This window comes from Pseudophryne corroboree, chromosome 7 (genome assembly GCF_028390025.1).
Source record: "Pseudophryne corroboree isolate aPseCor3 chromosome 7, aPseCor3.hap2, whole genome shotgun sequence".
Taxonomy (NCBI): Eukaryota; Metazoa; Chordata; class Amphibia; order Anura; family Myobatrachidae; genus Pseudophryne; species Pseudophryne corroboree.
Genome location: NC_086450.1, coordinates 447,366,614 through 447,392,436, shown reverse-complemented (window position 1 = coordinate 447,392,436; position 25,823 = coordinate 447,366,614). Strand labels below are relative to the sequence as shown.

Genomic DNA, 25,823 nt, shown 5'->3' with positions numbered 1-25,823 from the left:
GGGTCAAACACCTTTGCAAAGTTCTATTAAGTTTGATACCCTGGCTGAGGAGGACCTCCTGTTTGCTCAATCGGTGCTGCAGAGTCATCCGCACTCTCCCGCCCATTTGGGAGCTTTGGTATAATCCCCATGGTCCTTACGGAGTCCCAGCATCCTCTATGACATTAGAGAAAATAAGATTTTAAACCTACCGGTAAATATTTTTCTTGTAGTCCGTAGAGGATGCTGGGCGCCCGTCCCAAGTGCGGACTACTTCTGCAAGGCTTGTATATAGTTATTGCGTACATAAGGGTTATGTTATAGTTTCATCGGTGGTGGACCGAGGCTATGTTGGTTTTTCATACTGTTAACTAGATAGTATATCACAAGTTATACGGTGTGATTGGTGTGGCTGGTACGAATCTTGCCCTTGGATTACCTAAAATCCTTTCCTTGTACTGTCCGTCTCCTCTGGGCACAGTTTCTCTAATACCCCTTTCACATCGCACAAATAACCCGGTATCGACACGGCATATTGCCGTGTCGAACCGGGTCAGTGTGCGATGTGAAAGGTCCTTTGACGATTTAGCGGGTCGCCTGACCCGGTAATTCAACCCGGTAAAAAAGAAGGGTTTTACCCGGGTTGATTACCGGGTCAGGTGCGGTGTGAATGGGAGCCGTGTCGATGCGACACGGTTCCCATTCACAGCATAGGGAGAGGCGACGCAGGAGATGAGCTCATCTCCCAGCGCCGCCTCCACCCCCGCCCCTGCTGCTGCTCCCTCCGCTGCTATGGCAACCGACCCGGCATATTGCCGGGTCGGAAAGCCAGCAGCGGAGCGCAAATGCCGGATCCCACCCGGTAAGTACACGTTTGTCTTACAGGGTAGGATCCGGCATTTGCGGTGTGAATGCGGTATTACTGAGGTCTGGAGGAGGGGCATAGAGGGAGGAGCCAGTGCACACCCAGAGCCTAAAGTCTTTCTTAAAGTGCCCATGTCTCCTGCGGAGCCCGTCTATCCCCATGGTCCTTACGGAGTCCCAGCATCCTCTACGGACTACGAGAAAAAGATTTACCGGTAGGTTTAAAATCTTACTTTTTCAAAAGTAAGCGAATGTGAGACACTGGCAGTATGAATCCCCCCCCCCCACAGTCTTCCATGGTTGAGTCACAGTTCTCTTACCGAATTCCAACAATTGGTTCACTCGATGAGCTCTGTAGAAACTAGAGAGGCACAAAACATATTTCCAACCACCATGGGGCGTGGTATCCTAAAGCAGACAACCCCTTTAATGCATGTGTGTGGACCCCCGTGTTTTGGTTTTGGTTCTAATTCATCATCGAGTTTTAGTTTTGGTATTGGAAAAACCACCCTCAAATGTTTTGGTTTTAGATTCGGTTTTTGGTTCGGTGCAGGATTCCTTTAAAAACAATAAAGATTGATAAACATTGAATAAATAAAAAAAAAAGATAAAAATTGATTTACAAAAACTGCTAAAATCATGTAATTTGGACGTGATATGGCCCCTTGTGCAATTTGGCCTCCTGAACAGTCACACAGAGGGGGCAGGGCTAGCAGCACCAGCAAGTGCGGTGCAGCATCCCAAGGATGCTGTGCATCAGCCGAATGCAAGGCAGGGGGCGGGGCTGGGATGACACGAATCGCGTCATCTGACCCCCAGACTGCCCACATAGAACTACGCCGTCGGGAGGATGCTAGGGGATACGGGGGGGCGGGGTTTGCGGGTGGCTGGCGCTCGGCCGGGAGACTTGCCCACTCTTCCGGGGGGCTGGGAGCGCCACCCGATTTTCAGTAGCCTCCCGGACATTCCGGAAGAGTAGGCAAGTATGGGGGTGATTCAGACCTGATCGCACGCAGATGTTTTTTTGCAGTGCTGCGATTAGGTAGTTGCCGCCTACAGGGGGAGGGGGTAGTTGGTGTGCAGGGGTGCAAACGCTTGTGCAGAGAGCGCACAAACAAAAGTTTGTGCAGTCTTTGCACAGCTGGGGACTCACTAAGCCGTTGCGGCGATCCGGCCAGGAGCTGACATTAGGAATCGTTCCTCCAAACTCCTGCGTTTTTCTGGACACTCCCAAGAAATGGTCAGGTGACACCCACAAACGGCCTCTTCCTGTCAATCTTCTTGCGATCGCCGGTGCGATCGCTTTCTTCGTAGAATCCGTCACTGTCCAGCAATCCCCGTCGCCGGTGGTCGACGCGCCTGCGCATTGCGGTGCATACGCAAGCGCAGTTCAGACCCGATCGAAAAAGCTAGCGTGCGATCGGGTCTGAATGACACCCTATGTAATAAGTCTGTATGTGAGGTGAAATAAGTCCTTATGTGAGATGTAATAAGTCTGTATGTGAGGTGTAATAAGTCCTTATGTGAGGTGTAATAAGTCCTTATGTGAGGTGAAATAAGTCCTTATGTGAGGTGAAATAAGTCCTTATGTGAGGTGAAATAAGTCCTTATGTGAGGTGAAATAAGTCCTTATGTGAGGTGAAATAAGTCCTTATGTGAGGTGAAATAAGTCCTTATGTGAGGTGAAAAATAAGTCCGTATGTGAGGTGAAAAATAAGTCCGTATGTGAGGTGTAATAAGTCCGTATGTGAGGTGTAATAAGTCCGTATGTGAGGTGTAATAAGTCCGTATGTGAGGTGTAATAAGTCCGTATGTGAGAAGAGTTCCAGATAGCCAGTAAAAGCTTTAATATGTTTATTTTAGCAATTATCTGCCTTTCTCCTTGTAGCAGCGACAGTAATGTATTCTTTTGTGTGCTACCATCAGTGGTAAACTGATGTCATGGCAAAACAGAGCAAACCACATTTATGGCACTGGGCAAATGCTTCACTACATCAGGTGAAGGACTGCTGCATTATATGAGACATAGGGGGTCATTCCGAGTTGATCACTCGCTAGCTATTTTTTGCAGCGCTGCGATCAGATAGTCGCCGCCTCTAGGGGAGTGTATTTTCGCTTTGCAAGTGTGCGAACGCATGTGCAGCCGAGCGGTACAAAAAGGTTTTGTGCAGTTTCTGAGTAGCCCAGGACTTACTCAGCCGCTGCGATCACTTCAGCCTGTCTGGTCCCGGAATTGACGTCAGACATCCGCCCTGCAAACGCTTGGACACGCCTGTGTTTTTCCAAACACTCCCTGAAAACAGTCAGTTGACACCCACAAACGCCTTCTTCCTGTCAATCTTCTTGCGATCGGCTGTGCGAATGGATTCTTTGTTAAATCCATCGCTCAGCACCGATCCACTTTGTACCCGTACGACGCACCTGCGCATTGCGGTGCATGCGCAGTTTTGCAGAATTTTGACCTGATCGCAGCGCTGCAAAAAATAGCTAGCGTGAGATCAACTCGGAATGACCCCCATAGGCATAATTGCCACTTGTGAGTGTCACCCGTATAACAGTTGCGTCTCTTCAGATTACAAAGTAGGTTTAGAATCATGACACGCTTCCACCTGCAAGACCAAAGACAGCACAAAAAGCAGCCATGCAAGTAATGACAGTCTATAGAATGTATAGCTGTGCCGGCTCCCCCTAATGTAATACAGGGTATATAATAACACATACATAATACTCTGGCTGCATGAGTTGCTCCCTATGGCCCTCATTCTGACCTGATCGCACGCTGCAACCTTTTGCTACCCGTGCGATCAGGTAGACGCCGCCTATGGGGGAGTGAATTTTTGCATAGCAAGGCTGCGATCGCTTGTGCAGCCGAGCTATGCAAAAAAGTTTTGTGCAGATGAGGAGTAGGTCTGGACTTACTTAGCTGTTGCGATCACTTCAGCGTCTCAGGTCCCGGAATTGACGTCAGACATCCGCCCACCAAACCCCTCGACACGCCTGCGTTCGGATCTCCACTCCCCGAAAACGGTCAGTTGACGCCCCGGAATGCCTTCCTCCTGTCAATCATGGTGCGATCACGGTAGCAATTGTTTTCTTCTTTAATTCAGTCGCTGCCCGGCGCTCTCCGGCGCCGGGCAGCGATGCGCCTGCGCTTTGCGCCCGCTGTGCATGCGCATTCCGGACCCGTTCGCACGGCTGTGAAAAAAAGCAGCATGCAAACGGATCGGAATGACCCCCTATGACAGAGGTATAATAATGCTCCCTACGCCTGCATACAGAGATATAAGTGCACCCCTCCACACTTCTGTAGTAACATCATTCAGGAATCATCACAGAATTGAAGGATGAGCTCAATTCATAAAATAAACTGTGAACGACGACGGTCCCTTCTGCATACAGTATATATGTTATTATAGCAAGTATCCCGATGTTACATGACCCCCAGGGTGCACAGGGATAGGCCACTGCCCTGACCTCTACCCTTTAAGATAAAAACACTTCTTTTCACCATTAGAACGTGGCGCCCAGAGGTCAGACTTATAATACACACACCATGGAGAGCCTTGGTCAGACGTGGTTCAGGAGTACAGTTGTATAACCTTGGTGCATGGCATAGATTTCCCCTGTCAGGTGACTAGGGTCCTCCACACCTGGGGCTACAATATGCTTCCAGGGACCCCAGCACTCACTTGCAAAGTGCCACATAGGAATCGTGTCATACCTGGTTACCATGGGCAACTACTCCACTGGCTCACTTCTCCACACTTTTCACTGCTTCATGACTAGACCCCAGTCTGGCCAGACTGTACCATTAAACACATGCAGGGACTCTGATAGGAGCTCGTCCCTGTGATGAGTTTGAAGCAAAGTGATTGCAAATATGCCAGAATAAAAACCAAAATAAATGTTGCTTCAAATTGCCACATAATCACTGACACTTCCAGAGGTTTCCGTGGCCCTGTCTATTGTTGGCGTGTAAATGCACTTTCCTGCGTAAAGTTGAAAGAGATCTCCTTACTGGAGTGTAACAAATTATAGGGGCACTCCGCAGGGACATCCCTAAACCGCCCCGCTTCTGCAGCAAGCAAGCCTAGCCTCCATGTGCATTTCATCAAAGCCAAATTATCTGCACACAGCCAATAGCAACACTGGGAATAAATGTACCTCTATACTGCACACAGCAGATAAACAGATATGTCCCCTTTCAGAATCTCTGTACACAGGGTCTTCCCCCCTACTCCCCAGTAGGTGACTGTGAGCACACCCACAACTCCGTGCCACAGGGGAATGCCCCTTCTTCAGCGACTCCCAAGATGTGCCAAGCCGTGAAGATCTCTTGTTATTCTAGAGGGATCTCCCCGGGTTCATGTTTCATAATTAATGTTTTTAAAAACAGATGCTGACACTCTGGAGATTCCCCTACGCCCGGGGGCATGGGAGTAACCTCATCCTGCAGCGTGTCTCTGAGAGGTCGCTGGCACAAGCCCCGTCACTTCCAGCTGTACCGTGTATAGTGCCTGAGCTGGTCAGACGTGTGCCCTGCCACCACTCCTGCCACAGCTGTGATTGTAACTTTATCAATCTCCATGCACGTACATACTATTCCATACCGCCTATTCTGTATGTCCGCAGTATGCAGCAGCGTTTCAACAGATGAGGGGGCCACATGTGCAGACTACAGGTGGGGCCCTCCTCTCCACGATGCAGTAGGCGCCGACATAGTGCTGGAATCTACTGCGCAGGTACTAATACCGTGGGGCATATTTACCAACAGGTTTTAGGGGTACATTTACTAAGCAGTGATAAGAGCGGAGAAGTGAGCCAGTGGAGAAGTTGCCCATGGCAACCAATCAGCACTGAAGTAACATCTATAATTTGCATACTATAAAATGATACAGAGCTGCTGATTGGTTGATGGGGAAATATCTCCACTGACTCACTTCTCCGCTCTTATCACTGCTTAGTAAATGTACCCCTTAGTCTGAATCATGGGGGTCATTCCGAGTTGTTCGCTCGCAAGCCGTTTTTAGCAGCTTTGCACACGCTAAGCCTACGCCTACTGGGAGTGAATCTTAGCATAGTAAAATTGCGAACGAAAGATTTGCAATATTGCGAAAAGACATCTCTGTGCAGTTTCTGAGTAGCTCCAGACTTATTCGGCATCTGCGATCAGTTCAGTGCTTGTCGTTCCTGGTTTGACGTCACAAACACACCCAGCGTTCGCCCAGACACTCCTCCGTTTCTCCAGCCACTCCCGCGTTTTTCCCAGAAACGGTAGCGTTTTTTCCCACACGCCCATAAAACGGCCAGTTTCCGCCCAGAAACACCCACTTCCTGTGAATCACATTACGATCACCAGAACGAAGAAAAAACCTCGTAATGCCGTGAGTAAAATACCTAACTGCATAGCAAATTTACTTGGTGCAGTCGCAGTGCGAACATTGCGCATGCGCACTATGCGGAAAATCGCTGCGATGCGATGAAATTTACCAATGACCCCCCATATTCATTTCTTACCGACGCTTATTGCAGCAATTAGAAACATGCATTGCCGGGAATCACCATTAGCCACACACAGGGGTAAAAGTAAAGTGATCGCTAATGCAATTGTTTTACTACCTGCTTTGGGAGCCTGGCACACTACCGCATACACACGGTCATCAGCCCACGTGTGTGCAAGCGGCCATTGACGGGGAGGGATCCCGTGGAACCGTCTCCCGGGAAATTAAGCAATCTGTAGCCCATGAACAACAATGGTTAACGCCATCTAAAGCAATCCAGAGCTTGGTAAATTCCACAAATAGAAACTTATAGGGGCTGATCGAAAATGAAGAAACGGCTGTTTATGTTTGGTAGCCCTTAGAGACATACACGTGATATCTGAAATATGCGTATATCCCCGGAAATGGGTGTTTTCGGGGTGATAGCCCACAAATTTATTTTCATAAGTAAGCACGTGTATATGTATATATATATATATATATATATATATATATATATATATATATATATATCTATATCTATCAGGGACATGCGGTGAGCTAAATAGCTCAGGAGGCACTGTCTAGCACCAGAGCGAGCCAGATTTACATGCAATATATGGGCCAAAGTGTACATCTGGGAATCATACACAGGTGCAACATTATAAACTCCTGGAAATCTGGTGAGTTTTGATCAGAGATGTGTGGAAAGGATACACAGGTGAGGAACTGCCTCACCTGCCATAGACTTTTTACTCCAAAGTTTTGGCTATAAAAATTCATAGAATAATGCAAAGAAGATATTTCAAACATATTCTTTGTATTTTTCATATACTTTATACAGTCAAAACTTTGACACAGACGTAAGTAGGACAGGAAAGGCTCTGCCTCACCCCACCGCACATCACTGATATATATATATATTGCAGGAGCTCCCAAAAAAAAAAAAATTCAAAAGCAAACAAACATTTTGCATTACACAACATAAGGTAAAACAGATCCATTTTGCATTACACAACATAAGGTAAAACAGATCTCTAACAAACTTCAAAAATACACAGAAGTGGCATGATCTGTAATAAAACTACAGCGCAGACTAAACAGGGCTAAAATGTTTCTTTCATTTCAGCGCGGGTAATCTCAAGAATCCCAACAATCCCCTAGATGGACAGAAAGACCTTTTCATATTTTTTATTCAGCAGAATCAGTATTTATGGACAAAGCAAAATAAAATACAAAAAAAAATGATTTTTTTTTTGTGATGGAGTGGGAACAGACAAGCATGCGCGTGGCAGAGGGTGGGCCGGAATCTATTCTGAGGGTCTAAGCTGTGTGCCATATGCGCAGCCTTTCGGAAAAAAAATAAAAGCTCAAAAAGAGTAAAGACAGGAACAGGTGTACAACAGTGTACAGTGTAATACATTAGTTCCCGGACTCACGCACCTGAGGGGAGTAATTGATGGTTTACTATTACTACCATTTATGCTAAAAAAAACATGGAGAGACCACCAAAACATGGAGACCACCCTAACACACACTATACGATCCATTCCAAGCTTCGCAGTTGTTATGTAATGGAGTCATTGACCCAAGTCCCAGTGTCAGTGTCATCAATATGACGAAATCTGGCTTCCTGCCCGATGTGCCAGAGCTGTGGTATGTGATAGGGGCCACTCCTTGTCAGATTGCTGCAGTAGTGAGTGGACGTCAGGTCACTTCATTCCCGCTCATCACCCACAACCAGAATCCCTGTCACTACAGAGATAGCCTGCAGAGGAATGATGTCACTGCAATGGCCTATAAATATGTATTACCAGTTACTTATATAGCGCACACATATTCCGTAGCGCTGTACAGAGAATATTTGGCCATTCACATGCCTGCCCCAGTGGAGCTGGCACTCTATGTTCTCTACCACATGTACACGCACATACATACACGCTAGGGTTAACTTTTGTCATAAGCAAATGAACCTACCAGTATATTTTTTGAGTGTGGGAGGAAACTGAAGTACCCGGTGGAAACCCACACAGGCATAGTGAGAACATACACACTCAACACAGGAAGGGCCGTGGTGGGAGTTGAACCCAAGGCCTCACTGCTGTGATGCTAACCACTATGTCAACCGTGCTTCCTCCCCATAGTGAAACTCTATGTGGAAAATACTTGTTTATTTGTTTGTTTTCATTTTGGGGGTGACACTGTTACTTAATGAAGTCATCAGCACCAATGAGTAAAAATTGGGAGATAGCTAATTGCTTTGCGGATTTCTTGCAATGTATGGCTACATACTGCACTGACAGTTTTACACATATCGCCATAATGGTAACTTCTACTTGTCCTACGGCAGCTCTAGTCTAGTATACCACAAGTGCCACTACTGCGCCGCTACCTTGCGCAATTCTGGACAATTGACAATCATATGCGTCTCTACAGCTTCTCCACCTGCAGCTGAGTGGGTGTAACTGGATATGGTGGGTGAGGGTGTGTTGCGGACATGTAGGTGCAACCGTGGTGTATTCAGATGTTGTGCATTCGTAGAGATGCGTCCGATTCCTGACGGATCTCTTGTTCCAAGCACGTGGCTGGTGCATTTGTGCGCTGATAATGATAACAGATACGATCCAAGCAGGTTGGATGGGGGGGCAGAGCGGCAGAATACATTCAGCCAACAGGCGGAGAGCCATTTTTATTCCCAAGTACCCAGTGTGCCGGCAGTGCTGCGGCTAATGTGCGTGCTGCCCCACCGTCGCCAACATCTGCCTCTTTTTTGTGCAAGTCCCATCTCCTTTTCACACTGTCCACTATACCGGGAAATGTTTTCATTCACAAAACGTCTTTGTAAATGTCCTTTACTTAGTTGCCAGCGCAAGTAAATTCCAGAGACACTAGATGGGCCAGTAAATCTGAGCCGTCCATGGGAAATACTTTCCCAGCAAACTGCACTGACACTGATAATAATAAATATATATTATAATATAATTTAAGAATTACTGTACATGTAAAATGTGGACTCTTTTTACTGCAGTTGTTTAATATTGAAAAATAGGGACAAATAGGTGACAAGGGGTAATAGGATCAGATCAGGGACTGTCCCCGGCTATAAAGGACAGATGGCTGCTAGAGTATGTCACAGTGGGCCTGAGTGAGCGGCAGACGCTAATGCATTTGCACCTGCGAATATGTATGTAGCTAATGTGTGAAAATATGCAAATGCTGCAGCCGGGTGTGGTATGGAAGGTAGATAGTAACTAGCTCGACAGTGTCTAGGTCGACCACTATTGGTCGACAGTAACTAGGTCAACAGGGATGCTAGTTCGACAGAGGTTGTAAGTCGACATGTTCTAGGTCGACAGGTCAAAAGGTCGACATGAGCTTTTTATGGGGGGGGGGGTTTGTGTCGTTTTCTTTGTAGAGTGACCGGGAACCCCAATTAGTGCACTGTGTCCCCTTGCATGGCTTGCGGCTTTGGGCAGGTTACCGTTCTCAATTGTAGTCCACGTGGACTGTTAAGTATGAAAAGGGTCAAAAAAAGAAAAAAATAGTGACAAACTCATGTCGACCTTTTGACCTGTCGACCTAGAACATGTTGACATAGAGACCCTGTCGACATAGAAACCCTGTCGACCTAGTTACTGTTGACCAATAGTGGTCGACCTAGATGGTGTCGACCTAGTTACTGTCGACCTAGAGACCGGATCCCGCTGCAGCCGCTTGCAAATCAGTAATCTATCCAGGTTCTAAGTACCTCTGCGGTCGTGCAGCATGGCGTAGGAAGTATGACACCAGAGCAAACGCAAGTATGACAACGGAAAGTATGACATGGGATCGCAATGAGACACGCCCCGGAAATGATTGGAACACGCCTGCGTTTTTTTTTGCCACCACTCCCCCGTTACCTCCTCCAAACACTCACCTTGCAAATCCTCTCTGCGACTGCCATCGCAGAACCGTTGCGGCACACGAGCAGTCGCTCCATTCTGACAGCAGATGTTGCCCCCAATTTCATGGCTGTCAAATTTTCAGATGGCTTTTGCCGCTATAGCCTAAGGGCTGCACTCCGCAGAAATTACCGGGAGCGGGTTCTGTAAGAACCTTCCCCGGCAATGGCCGCCAGACATGCGTGGTTAGCAGACTGCATATATGCAGCAGCGCTGTGCGGTTCCGAAGGAGAAATAAAGTGATTGCACCTCACAGGGAGCCCCTGTCCCTTTCATTTGTTTTTAATACCTTTGGCCAGTACATAATTTCATGTTGTTACAAAAAACGACCATAAGAAATTATTATTATAGAGTCTAAAATCGGATAATTGATACATATCCCTCTATTATGAAGCACAAAATCAGTTGACAAATCCTATTATTTGCGCAAGACATGCACCTGCGTTTCTGCTGCCTGTACAGAACAAATTGATGATGTGAGTTGGGGGACAGAAACAGAGGTGGAGGGGAGAGTGGGATGTTCAGGGGAGGGGGTTCATCGCAACCTTGAGTATTTACATAACCTCCGAATGCCACAAACAGGCTACATGTCTTACAATCAAATTAATTATTTACAGGTTACTTCATCTTATTCAATTAGAAAGAACTTACTGTGCACATCACACAAAAAATCCGAAACACGAGGCCTATCCCAGTAAACGTTTCTTTCAGAAGAGAAATATTGTAAGCTATATCCAATATGCAACGACAACTGGCAGTTATAGTATTTATGGAGGGACGGGGGCAATCCCTCTCTGGGCTCTCTTTTTGGCGTCTATTCATGAAGCGGTGAAAGAATTGGAGAAGTTGCCCATAGCAACCAATCAGCTGCTCCGTACAACTGTACAGTATGCAAATTAGAAATGTTACTTCAATGCTGATTGGGCAACTTCTCCACTGGCTCAAATCTCTACACTTTTCATTGCTCCATGAATAGACTCCTTGGATCTAAGGGGGACATTTACTAAGCAGTGATAAGAGCGGAGAAGTGAGCCAGTGGAGAAAATGCCCATGGTAACCAATCAGCACTGAAGTAACATCTATATTTGCATACTATAAAATGATACAGAGCTGCTGATTGGTTGATGGGGAAATTTCTCCACTGGCTCACTTCTCCGTTCTTATCACTGCTTAGTAAATGTTCCCCTAACATACAGATTTTCATACATAAAGCTCTCGCTCTCCATTTACTCCTAAAACGTTATAACTCTGCGTTGTCCGTAACTGTATAATCTACGCAACACTTCCTTGCTGGCAGAACCTGCTGTAACAAGACATGGTAGTCCAATAAGCCATATAATATTTGTTTGTTTTTCTCCCCTTTAAGTGCAAAATCATCTTCTGGACCACAGAGGGGTGAGGCACCTCCAGAATATGCCCCAGCTGCTCCCTCCTGACGGGGTCAGGCCTGTGTGAAATATAACCTTAAAAGGACTCAGTCACTGTCTGCAACTGTGTTGTGTGACAGGGTGAGGACCCAGCAGCTGCGGGCGAGTGTGACAGTGCAGTGGGAGGGGGTGAGCACAAGTTTACCATGCAGGGACAGAGTAGGGCAGAAGATTCGCTAGAAGGGGAGAATAGGGATCTGGCCGTTCTGAGCCGGTGGGTGTCCGGTTACCGCAGTGTTTCCATACTTAGCATGCTGACTAGAATCATTAGCTACGCCAAGCCTGGGGGGAGCGGATAGCATCCTAAATTTACCCAAGGACGAGCAAGGGTAGAGCCAATCCTGCTAGTGAGGGAAACTGTCAAAATGTCCCTGTCCTTTGTTCAGACATCGCGTCCATTCACTACCACACGGTGGAACGGTGTTTCGGCCTCTCTCGCAATCTGGGCCTGTCGGTTGGCAAGATATATTATGGGGCACCACAGATGTTTGGAATTAAAAAGAGCTGAGATGGTGAAATAAGCATAAAGTGACATAAAGAGTTGTAAATAAACATCATTTGCGCGTTTCCAGCAAATCGCGGTTTTCCTATGCGCGTGCACCTCCCCCCCCCCAAAAAAAAATCTTATGTATCCTTGCGCATACCGATTGGGGGTAATTTGGTATTTAGGACTCCTTCTTGCCCTGAGTGGGAGGGGACAAGGTTTGAAAGGGGGCGTGTCTGTGCTGTCAAGCTGTGGTATAAGCAAAACGCGTCATGCGCTGATCACAAGGAAGGGGATCATTCGTAGGTGCTCGACCTCTGCTACCAGTTATAAACTAATGATGAGATTAGGGGGGGCGCTTTTCATTGGCCGGATGCATCTTAATCCCACTCCCACTTGTGTTAATACTTTAGTAATGTTGACGCTGCAATCTATTCAGCTATTAGCAATTGTTCCACAGCAATAGAGAATATTTCATGAACTCAGCAGAAATCTTTGACGGGACATAAGGGCTGGAAGAATGATAGCTTAAGCTTCTAAATAATATTTACTGTTATGTTTCCAGTTTCCAGTACATATGATTTCGCCTAACAGGTTTTACTCCCTTTTTATATGCCTGGATATAATCCACGTCTTAGACTTTAGACATCTATAAACAAAAATATGATCTTCATATTAGTCTTATGATCCTGATTATACATCCGGTTTCACCATCTCAGCCATAAAATAGCAGCTTGCAGAGCCCAGCACCTATAGTATGCACAGATAATGAAGAGTGAGGACTTCAATCACCTTGTAGCACCTGAAACATGCCATCTAAGAGTTTATTACAGTCTGAGTAAATTTCCCCGTAATGCTTCTACTTACAGTCTGCGTGCCAGCGCCGTCCACTGCTGGCAGACTTCTGGTCATTCTAGATGATTTGGAGCGTCAAGGCCCTTACGGCCCTACAGGGAATCCCAATAACAGGAGACAGTGAGGCACTAAACACTATACATCTTTTCTGTAATCCTAGACACTCCAAGCATTTAGCAGTTCAGTTACAGATCAGATGCGCACACGGTGGTCCCATAACCCAAAGACTGGCAATATCTGACTTGTTACACAGAAAGTAATGCATGATTTATATCTAAAGGCAACAGGACCAAACCCTACCTCCTAATATGTTCTATGTATACAACATGATCATAATACAATTCTATTACACTCTATACAGACATAGGGCACTGCACCCCCAACATGACCTGACCACTGCACATGACCATAATACATCTATTACACCCTATACAGACATAGGACTTACACCCCAACATGACCTGACCCCTGGACATGACCATAATACATCTAGTATACACTATACAGAGATAGGACACTACACCCCAACATGACCTGACCACTGGACATGACCATAATACATCTATTACACCCTATACAGACGTAGGACACTGCACCCCAACATGACCTGACCACTGGCCATGACCATAATACATCTATTACATCCTATACAGACATAGGACACTACATCCCAACATGACCTGACCTCTGGACATGACCATAATACATCTATTACACCCTATACAGACGTAGGACACTACACCATCAACATGACCTGACCACTGGACATGACCATAATACATCTATTACACTCTATACAGACATAGGACTTACACCCCAACATGACCTGACCACTGGACATGACCATAATACATCTATTACACTCTATACAGACATAGGACTTACACCCCAACATGACCTGACCACTGGACATGACCATAATACATCTATTACACCCTATACAGACATAGGATACTGCACACCAACATGACCTGACCACTGGACATAACCATAATACATCTATTACACCCTATACAGACATAGGACACTACACCCCAACATGACCTGACCACTTGACATGACCATAATACATCTATTACACCCTATACAGACATAGGACACTACACCCCCAACATGACCTGACCACTGGACATGACCATAATACATCTATTACACTCTATACAGACATAGGACACTACACCCCCAACATGACCTGACCACTGGACATGACCATAATACATCTATTACACCCTATACAGACATAGGACACTACACCCCCAACATGACCTGACCACTGGACATGACCATAATACATCTATTACACTCTATACAGACATAGGACACTACACCCCCAACATGACCTGACCACCGGACATGACCATAATACATCTATTACACTCTATACAGACATAGGACACAACACCCCCAACATGTCCTGACCACTGGACATGACCATAATACATCTATTACACCCTATACAGACATAGGACTTACACCCCCAACATGACCTGACCACTGGCCATGACCATAATACATCTATTACACCCTATACAGACATAGGACACTACACCCCAACATGACCTGACCACTGGACATGACCATAATACATCTATTACACCCTATACAGACATAGGACACTACACCCCAACATGACCTGACCACTGGCCATGACCATAATACATCTATTACACCCTATACAGACATAGGACACTACACCCCAACATGACCTGACCACTGGACATGACCATAATACATCTATTACACCCTATACAGACATAGGACACTACACCCCAACATGACCTGACCACTGGACATGACCATAATACATCTATTACACTCTATACAGACATAGGACACTACATCCCAACATGTCCTGACCACTGGCCATGACCATAATACATCTATTACACCCTATACAGACATAGGACTTACACCCCAACATGACCTGACCCCTGGACATGACCATAATACATCTAGTATACACTATACAGAGATAGGACACTACACCCCAACATGACCTGACCACTGCGCAGTGGGACGCCCCGGTCATAAACCTGTAAGTCCTCACACCGCGAAAGGCAGCTCTTAGCAGAATAGCTGTCCTTTGTGCATTAGTAAATGCAACTATGCATGCAATAAGTGGTGGGATATATGGCATGCACTATGCGATACATGACACTGCCTGCCCTATACAGATATGACTAATGGCTATCATATCCCTGCAACATTTGAGCATGAGCTGATGTTTGTAGCTTTGTACACAGCTGTATGGAAGTATGCTGATGTATGTGTGACAATAGCGTATTAGTAGCATCATGAAGCAAAGTGCATTAGTGCAGGCAGGGCCGCCATCAGGGGGGGACTGCGGGGACTCGAGTCCTGGGCCCTTATAGAGAGGGGGCCCACTCCTTGCTCCTACTGCCAATACCTGGAGAGCTGCACAGGCAGAACAACAACAGCGGGCTGATGTGCAGGGAGGACTTAAAACAAGGCTCCCCTGCGTATCAGCTCTGCGAATCGTTTCTGCAGGTCTGCAATACTCCACCTATATGTAACGTCACGATGTGTGACATCACATAGGGGTGGTGTGGTGCGGCAGAATCTTTTTTTTTTCTTGTGGGGGGGCCCTGTCTATTTTGTCAGTCCCGGGCCCCACAATTTCTGATGGCAGACCTGAGTGCAGGTAAAGGGAATAGCAGGGACTGTGGAAGATTATGTGAGTTACTTACATTGGTGGGAAAATGTGGGCAGCACTGAAGCACAGTGGTTGGCATTGCTGTCCTGGGGTCATAGCTTCAGTTCCACTCAGGACCCTACCTGTGCTTTATCTAACTGAATAGACCGTAAATTGCTGCTTATTATAGGTGACTGTAGTTGGAGTCGCACAACAGATGAAGTATCTCAGCGTCCTATAAATCCATTACAAAATATTTCCCTACGTGAAATATCACCTGACGCGCTGACACTTTCATTTTCACATCAGGAAGAACCTAATATCTGCAGAGGCTAAAAATAAAATACATTAAGGCCATGGAATTGATAAAATTATGTTCTACAGTTAACTTTAAACCCATTGGTAGGTAATAAGGAGCATATTTATTTATTATCAAGTTCTAGATCTGATAATTATAATTTCTTATTGCTGATTAACGCTGCAATAAGAAATGACGATCTCCGGAATGCATTATTAACACAGGTTGGTATCAATATCCCGGCACATAGCATACTGACGGTCAGAATACCCACAGTGGCATCCCGACCGATTTGGTATATTAACCCTAATCCTAACCCACTCTGCCTGCAGGATAACTGTTACCCACCCCTCCTGCAGCCTAACCCACGCTTCCTGCAGCCTAACCCTAACCCACTCCTCCTGCAGCCTAACCCTAACCCACTCCTCCTGCAGCCTAACCCTAACCCACTCCTCCTGCAGCCTAACCCTAACCCACTCCTCCTGCAGCCTAACCCACGCTTCCTGCAGCCTAACCCTAACCCACTCCTCCTGCAGCCTAACCCTAACCCACTCCTCCTGCAGCCTAACCCTAACCCACTCCTCCTGCAGCCTAATCCACTCCTCCTGCAGCCTAATCCACTCCTCCTGCAGCCTAACTGTTACCGACCCCTCCTGCAGCCTAATCCACCCGTCCTGCAGCCTAACCCTAAACCACCCCTCCTGCAGCCTAATCCACTCCTCCTGCAGCCTAACCCTAACCCACTCCTCTTGCAGCCTAATCCACTCCTCCTGCAGCCTAACTGTTACCGACCCCTCCTGCAGCCTAATCCACCCGTCCTGCAGCCTAACCCTAACCCACCCCTCCTGCAGCCTAACCCTAACCCACCCCTCCTGCAGCCTAATCCACTCCTCCTGCAGCCTAACTGTCTGTTACCCACCCCTCCTGCAGCCTAACCCACGCTTCCTGCAGCCTAACCCTAACCCACTCCTCCTGCAGCCTAATCCACTCCTCCTGCAGCCTAACTGTTACCGACCCCTCCTGTAGCCTAATCCACCCGTCCTGCAGCCTAACCCTAACCCACTCCTCCTGCAGCCTAATCCACTCCTCCTGCAGCCTAACTGTTACCGACCCCTCCTGCAGCCTAATCCACCCGTCCTGCAGCCTAACCCTAACCCACTCCTCCTGCAGCCTAACCCTAACCCACTCCTCCTGCAGCCTAACCCTAACCCACTCCTCCTGCAGCCTAATCCACTCCTCCTGCAGCCTAACAGTTACCGACCCCTCCTGCAGCCTAATCCACCCGTCCTGCAGCCTAACCCTAACCCACCCCTCCTGCAGCCTAACCCTAACTCACCCCTCCTGCAGCCTAACCCTAACTCACCCCTCCTGCAGCCTAACCCTAACCCACCCCTCCTGCAGCCTAACCCTAACCCACTCCTCCTGCAGCCTAACCCTAACCCACTCCTCCTGCAGCCTAACCCTAACCCACTCCTCCTGCAGCCTGTTTCCCACCCCTCCTGCAGCCTAACCCTAACCTACCCCTCCTGCAGCCTAACCCTAACCCACTCCTCCTGCAGCCTGTTACCCACCCCTCCTGCAGCCTAACCCTAACCTACCCCTCCTGCAGCCTAACTGTTACCCACCCCTCCTGCAGCCTAACCCTAACCCAATGCTCCTGCAGCCTAACCCACTCCTCCTGCAGCCTAACCCTAACCCACTCCTCCTGCAGCCTGTTACCCACCCCTCCTGCAGCCTAACCCTAACCTACCCGTCCTGCAGCTTGTTACCCACCCATCCTGCAGCCTAACCCTAACCCAAAGCTCCTGCAGCCTAACCCACTCCTGCAGCCTGTTACCCACCCCTCCTGCAGCCTGACCCTAACTGTCCCCCAATGCCTAACCCTAAACCTAACCCCAGTACTTACCATCAGGATATCCTGGCACTTGATCCTGAGTGCCAGGATATTAAGTACATCCCATTAAACACATATGGGGCCTGTGTCCTCAATCACTTCACATCTTCCTTGGGACTCCGTTGCACTACTATGCGTGTGCGGTCTGCTGAGCCTGCGTGCACTGGTGTATTTATAGTGGGTGCAGTGTGTGTGGTGCACACGGGCCCCTGAGTCCTAGGGGGCCCCCCACTGCACACACTGCACCCATTATTTTGAATATTTTCCTCCAGAGTCCCACGCTGACAGCAGTAGCGGTGTTAAATCACAGTGAAACTGGCGCAGCGCCAATTTTCACAGCGTTCTGCGCATGCACAGTAGAGAAGTCACTGGGAAAATGGGTGCCGCTCCATTTTCCCGGAGACCTGCTCATGCGCAGTAGAGTCTGAGCCTCTAGTGCTCAGATTCTACTGCACTGCTGGCAGAGAGGAGGGGGCTGGAATGTGGGAGGCAGCACATGGACCTCCTCCTCTCTTAAAGTGCCCCTGCTTGTGTGTGTAGGAGAGATCCTAGGGATGCTGCAGTAACTCCATTAATAAAGTAGCCCCCAGCTGCTTTTGTTGTCACAAATGGAGGACTGCAGACAGTGTCGGACTGGGGCATTATGGGCCCACCGTGGGAAATGCAGTGGTAGGGACCCATGCTTAGGGGTGTGGTCAGCCACCCCAGAGATTTTGGTTAGCCAGTAGAGAGTGCATGGGCCCCTTGATGAACATATATAGCAAATACTGCTAGTGCATGAATGATAATAATAGCAATGCTCTGCAGTGAATACACCATAGCCCTATGCAGTATAGACATATGTATAACTCAAGTGCATAGTCTAGAACTTGATCCTTAGAGGAGAAGGTGGGCCCGCACGCAGTGGGGCCCACCGGGGGATTCCCCCCCCCCTGCACCCCTGTGGGCAGCCGATATCTCTGATGTCTGCTGAGGTTGTCTGTACATACATTCAGGAGATACTTAATATTTGCAGGTATCCCCCCCAAAACAGGTGTTATTAGGGGATATCCCACAAATATGAAATGATAAATAGTCCCTTAAATGAGGAAAAAAGGAGCAAAAATTTAGGGAACTGATTCCTCACAATGGCAGCACGGTAACGAATTATAAACTATTCTTATGATATTGAATATTTTGCTAAGTATATTCCAACAAAGGGATGAAGTTATGTGACCGGCGGTCAGGAGACCATCAGTCACAATCCCGGCACCTACATCCCAGACCCTCACTATCCCGACGGTCGGGGACTTTTCCCACTCGCGGGTGTCACCCATACAGTGCAAATAGAACCTGTGGCTTCGATGCGCTCGCCCCCCCCCCCCCCTTACCGGGCATCTAAATGCTGGGATCCCGCCATCGGTACCTCCGCAGACACACAACGTGCAACCTGAAATATGTCCTAAGCCAGTGACATGAAACTTTCCCATCACTGGTTGGATGATGGCATTTCCAGTTCTGACTGTATAACGTATGTGTGATTGCTGCAGACATATCTAAGGGACAAGCCATGGGCGACGACCCCATGACCCCAAACGCCTACCACCCTACAGACCAGGGTGTAGATTTACATTAGTGATGCAGGACATACTGTATATCAGTGCAGTAGGCCTCATGTCAATGTCTTGGCCAGTAAACAAAATGAATAACCCTCAACCAAACCATGTCTGAAACGTAACCTAACTAACCAGGTGTGGTCCTGCCATGGGGCCGGCTCAGGAGGCAGCTGTCTCAGGCAGCAAGATCTGGGGGGCAGTAAAATTATGGAAATCAAATTAGGAACATTTTAGTGCTAACACAACCTTAATTAGTGATTTTCAACTTGGTGGTGGCAAAAGACACCTCATGTACAAGCAGCCAAACACTTACCAACACATCCGACATCTGATACACGTTATAGCAGGGGTCAGGGAACTTTTTTACCTTTTACCCCAAAATATATTTAGATACACTGACGTTACCCCTTTGATTTGAAAGGAAGGAAATCATATATTATTGTGCATAAATACTGGTTATCACAGTTTATATGGCATTTCTGAGATTGTGTGTGTGTGTGTATATATATATATATATATATATATATATAATTATTATTTTTTTTTATTATTTTCGCCAAATATCTTTGGCAATGAATTGGTTAATTAACACTTTCTCCCCAAAACACCAGAATGAATGCAAGAAAGATGGATGGGGGGGGGGGGGGGGGGGGGGGGGCACGACTTTTGGGAGACAGATGGTCACATCCTCACCTCAGTAATGTCAGTGGGAATTTCCCACTGTTATATGGGTCCTGCGGGCGGGAGGACAGGACAGCGCAGGACGGGAGGGCGTGAGGGAGCGCAGTGTAACGTCAGCACGTCACACCACGGCCAGGAACACGGCACGGGGCGTCCAGGAGCACAGCGCAGGGCGGGCAGGAGGGAGCGCGGTGTGACGTCAGCAAGTCACATCACGAGCCGGCTGGTGCTGGACGGGGCTGTGTCTCGGCAGCGCGACCATCCATTACCCCCAGGAATTTCATTTTTACCCCATTTGGGGTAATTTACCCCTGTTCCCAGACCACTGCCTTATAGGACACAACAATATAAACTCATTGTGCTAAAGAAATCATTAAAACAGAAAAGAATGTATCCCAGCAATATCATTTCAGCAGCTTCGTTCAATTACAACACAAGTCACTCAGCTGTACTGTAAATGTTTCCTAGTACAGTGACACAATAGTCGTGAGTCACTAGTGTGAGGGATGAGAACTATCACTGCTGAGTCAGCAGAACTGTCACTATTATCACACACATCCTACTCACTAGAGGATGACAATCCGGAGCAAGGCAGGATTAAGGGGTACATTTACTAAGCAGTGATAATAGCAGAGAAGTGTCTATAATTTGCATACTATAAAATGATACAGAGCTGCTGATTGGTTGATGGGGAAATATCTCCACTGGCTCACTTCTCCGCTCTTATCACTGCTTAGTAAATGTACCCCTAATAGTACAAGTATTCTTGGTCACGTTCATTAGTGATCATAAGGGTTAGGAATTAAGTGGATCAACTATTGGGGGCCATTTATCAATGAACACATTTGTAATGCATTCTGGGCGCGGTGTTATCGCCCAGGATCGTGATGCAGGTGCGATTACACCAGGCAGATATTGGAAGCGGGTCATTTAGTGTCAGCACTCCTGCTCATGCGCGGTTCACTGACCAAACGTTCGCGGCGGCCATCGCTGGGGAGGAATCCGGGGGAACCCTCTCCTGGTGATTTTTGCGATCTGTAAATCTGTCAGCGGAGGTAAATCTGGCAGCATCACATCCCCCATAGAAAACGATGGGGATCGCGGTTGCTGGCGGGAATGGAGGAATAGGAGCAGATATTGGAGATACCTGCTGCAGTCCCTAAGTCATACATTTTGGTGATACTAAATATTTTCAGTTACCCCTCCCCCCCCCCCCCTCCCCCCGAAAATGGATGTTATCTGGGAAAATAGGTGTTATTGGGGAGTAAGCCACAAATATTTATTGATAAATGGGCCCCCAAGAGTTCCAACATGCTGGGAGCTGTAGTTCCACAACAGGTTGCCTAAGCAACCTACTGACATTAATACATAAATGTATTTATTAATAGTTTCTTCTATAGCGCAGCAAATTCCGTTGCACTTTACAATTGGAACAACCGTAATAAAACAAAACTTGGTAATAACAGACAGACATAGAGGTAGGAGGGCCCTGCCCGCAAGCTTACACTCTACAGCAGGCTTTCCCAACCACGGTCCTCAAGGCACACCAACAGTGCAGGTTTTAGCGATATCCAGGCTTCAGCACAGGTGACATAATTAGTAGCTCAGTTATTTTGATTTAACCATCAGTGCTTCAGCCTGGATATCACTAAAACCTGCACTGTTGGTGTGCCTTGAGGACCGCGGTTGGGAATGCCTGCTCTACAGGATAAATAAGATAATGCGTTACTGAGTTATATATCAAACATTATATCACTGAGCTAAAACCACTGAGACTTAGCTAAATAGGTCTGTCATGCTTCCACTCCTCTGCAGCAGACGACAGAGCAGTGGTTTGTCTAACTGAGCAGACAGAGAGTGAGTGACAGGTTTGCAGACTTAGGCCTGGATTCAGAGATGGACTCGGGGCCTACTTCAAGTTAGCAGCTGTGCAATTCTGTGTAATTAGAATTCAGTAGGAGGCGTCTGTAGGAGACGGACGCCCCCTGTTTGCATTTGCAGGATCCGAGTGCTGCATCTGAGGACACACACCATCAGTCAGGCTCATTCAGGCAGGCAATCGGATATAGAAACCCGGGACAAGTAACATAGAATCATAGAATTTGACAGCAGATAAGAACCACTTTGCCCATCTAGTCTGCCCCTTTTTTTTTATCCTTTACCTTTTTAAACCTTTTATGGCAATTATATTACAGGACTAATAGTATATATAATATAGTACAATGCTACTAGGCCTACACCCACATGTCAGTCAGACTCAGACGTATATATATTTTGTAGTCGGATGAGTACACGTTTACCTACTTTTCTCTCTGTGCCCCAGGAGATGGTTAATGTGGGAGGGATGGGAGAGCAGCGCAACCAATCACATCACAGCAGACCCGCCCCTGCAGCATCATGTTGCTGTGTGCAGTATTATGACCGCGGGACCATGGCAACGCGATACACAGCAAATTGCGCCCAATTTCATCAGAATTTGGCCACTAAAAATAATAACATTGCCCAGAAGCTGTAAATCTGTACTGAACTCATAGCAGATATTTCCTTTCATTGACTACCTGGCATGAGACAGGTGAAAGCCAACTTCTGATTGGTTACTAGTGCAGATTTGAACCTTGAAGCCATGTCAGTAAATAGCTCAGTGTTACTAAGCAGCCCTAGGTTGTATTTCATTGTCGCTTCTGCTCATTGTATTACTACAATGTACAGTATATATCACAGCAGCGTGACACGTGATTCTCTGTGACATCGATTGTTGGATACGCTTTGGTTATGGTTTATATCATTTGTGACATCAGCTAGTGGAAGGAGTGAGCTGAAATGGGGCATATAACTATACCAATACAGCAACCAACACAATTGTGATGAAATACATTATCCCTGCAGCGCTATATTATAATAATATACAGTATATCACATGCTGTGCAATTGGCCCATTTACAAGTTGCCCATAGCAACCAAACAGATCCTAGTTATCATTTTATAGAATGCAGTAGATAAATGTTAGCTTGAAGCTGATTGGTTGCCTCCCCCCATCATATCTCTATATATATATACTTGCAGCCAGAATTATACAATGGCCAATGTCTGTGGAGTGACTACAGCCGGCCAGCCGTCTTCATTGGTGCACATGGCAGATTCGCTGTAACTTTATTATTAACCTTTACTGTTCCAGAAAGTGCAGTCGTTTCCACATCCCCCGTCCTCACATCGGCCCTCTGCCCCCAAATACCTCATGTCACTCTCTTAACACCAGCTGTCACTTTGCTGCCCTGGGACAGACACCTCATGTTTCCTTAACTGTCAGCTGTTGGTCCGTAATCCCCCCCCTCGCCCTTTTAATGCTAGATAGGATGGCCACAATGAGAAATTCAGATAGAGCTGTTCCACCCAGTGTGGTTCTGTGTCTTTCTATACAAGTGCCCCTGAGCTCAGTGCAATTATCACAGACGCCTACATTAATCCAGGCGTCTAATGTTACATCACTGGGGTGACGGATTCTGCATTTACACCTCAGCAGGGATGGAGAAGACCAAGGAAGTATGTTCATAGAAAGACTGCGTTTTAAATCGCTGATAATGCAATGTTCTATGTTTGTGTGTTGCCGTCGGTATGAGAGAGATAGTAAATTGTGCACACGTGTCCCGTAAAAATACATATAGGTGGTCATTCCGAGTTGATCGCTAGCTGCATTCGTTCGCTGTGCAGCGATGAGGCAAAAAAAGGGCACTTCTGCGCATGCGTATGCGGCGCAATGCGCACGCGCGACGTACTATTACAACGGACGATGTCGTTTCACACAGGGTCTAGCAAAGCTTTTCAGTCGCACTGGTGGCCGCAGAGTGATTGACATGAAGTGGGTGTTTCTGGGTGTCAACTGACCGTTTTCAGGGAGTGTTTGGAAAAATGCAGGCGTGCCAGGAAAAACGCAGGCGTGGCTGGGTGAACGCAGGGTGTGTTTGTGACAACAAAACAGGAACTGAACAGTCTGAAGTGATCGCAAGCGCTGAGTAGGTTTTGAGCTACTCGGAAACTGCACAAAAAAACTTTGTAGCCGCTCTGCGATCCTTTCGTTCGCACTTCTGCTAAGCTAAAATACACTCCCAGTGGGAGGCGGCATAGCGTTTGCACGGCTGCTAAAAACTGCTAGTGAGCGAACAACTCGGAATGACCAGCATAATGCATTAAACATCTAGTATAAGCAAGAAAAGTACTAACTTTTATAAATTGTAAAGGATCGCAGATTAACCCACGAGTGCAACTAACGGTGAATTATATGGTTATGCAATATCAGCACAGGCACCAAATGCCATTTCCTTCTGCCTGTATGACAATCAGGAACCTCGCCTTCTGCTGCTACAGTCGTTACGTTACCCTGTTATTCCTCTCTATTAAACCTTATTTTATCTATTACAATGTGATTGCTTAGATGAAATTGGTTCCAGCACCTCATCTTATTTATTTATGATTCAAATAGCGCAAACATATTCCGCAACGCTTTACAGGGCGTATTTGGCAATTCATCAGTCTCTGCCCCAGTGGAGCTTACACTCTATATCCCTGCCGGTCTTCATACAATGGTCTCCAGGAACAATGTAAACGTATGTAAGGCGTTTCATTCTGCCATAAAGGCCTGCATCTAAGTTTTCATAATAGCCACTTGCTGTGACGCTTTCAAGTGTCTCACGAAAAAGTGGGGGTTGACGTGTGCTGTGACCCTTTTGATATTGAATTGAGAACTCACAGTCTCCTTGGAGAATTGAAGGCTCTCAGTTACCTAACACCATTACCAGCATGTTCCAGTACTTTAAAGCCCATTAATACTCGGCGTAGAAAGGGGGCAGATATCAGGTTATCGCAGCACGCATAGAAATACAGGGATATAACGGCGGTCGCTGCTTGTGTGATAAGCTTAGAGGATACCTTATATATCAGTGATATAGCTCTGCAGTCAATTCAGGTTTATAACAAACAGGATTCAGCACCAAAGTTAGACTCGTTGTAACTGTCTCACAGCTCTGTTAGTTGCAGAACCAGGTCTTACATGGCCACTTGGAGACGGTTACCGTGTCTATCTTTAGATGCCATATATTTTGTCTGTCATTTTTAAATCCCATCCGCCCCACCAGCAGACGCTTCCCAGTCAGCCACCCCGTCACACACATTGCAGCCGGCTGCTCCTAGTGAAATGCAGCAGCCAGTAAAGTGCTCCATGTTACAGACAGAAAATGGGGGGTTCCTACCTGCTCCCACAAAGAGGAGAAGGACGGCAAGGCAGCAGACGTATAACCCTGGTCCTCTCATGGTGTCAGCCAGGAAATCTAGGATGCTTGGCTCCTCTATATATACCGCAGGGAGCTGAGAGGGGTGCTGGGGACACAGACACGTCACTGCAGGCTGTCCCACAGGTGGTCCCAGCCCGGTGACACAGAGACTCCCTACCATTTGTGACCCTAATTAGGAAGTCAGAACAACTGGTCATGTTGTTATCCCAGTTGAGAGACTCACGCACACTCACATACACAGTGCACTGTGTATAATAGGTAGGGGAACATAGATATAACATCTCTGAGTTCCTATGTGAGTTGTGATTATTCATAGGCAACACCAATGCTACACTTATATATACATTAACAGTTATTTATATAATGCACACATATTACACAGCACTT

At 47.0% G+C, this 25,823-nt stretch overlaps 1 protein-coding gene across 2 annotated transcripts in view; it reads right to left on the bottom strand.

Moving 5' to 3' along the window:
* Window positions 1-25,502, bottom strand: part of SRL (sarcalumenin) — a 67,815-nt gene extending 42,313 nt beyond the window's left edge. For both annotated transcript variants that reach the window (XM_063935021.1, XM_063935022.1), the window contains exon 1: window positions 25,395-25,502. In XM_063935021.1, coding sequence (XP_063791091.1) covers window positions 25,395-25,455 — 61 coding nt within the window. In that variant the 5' untranslated portion in view covers window positions 25,456-25,502. The remainder of the gene's footprint in view (window positions 1-25,394) is intronic.
* Window positions 25,503-25,823: the final 321 nt, after the last annotated feature.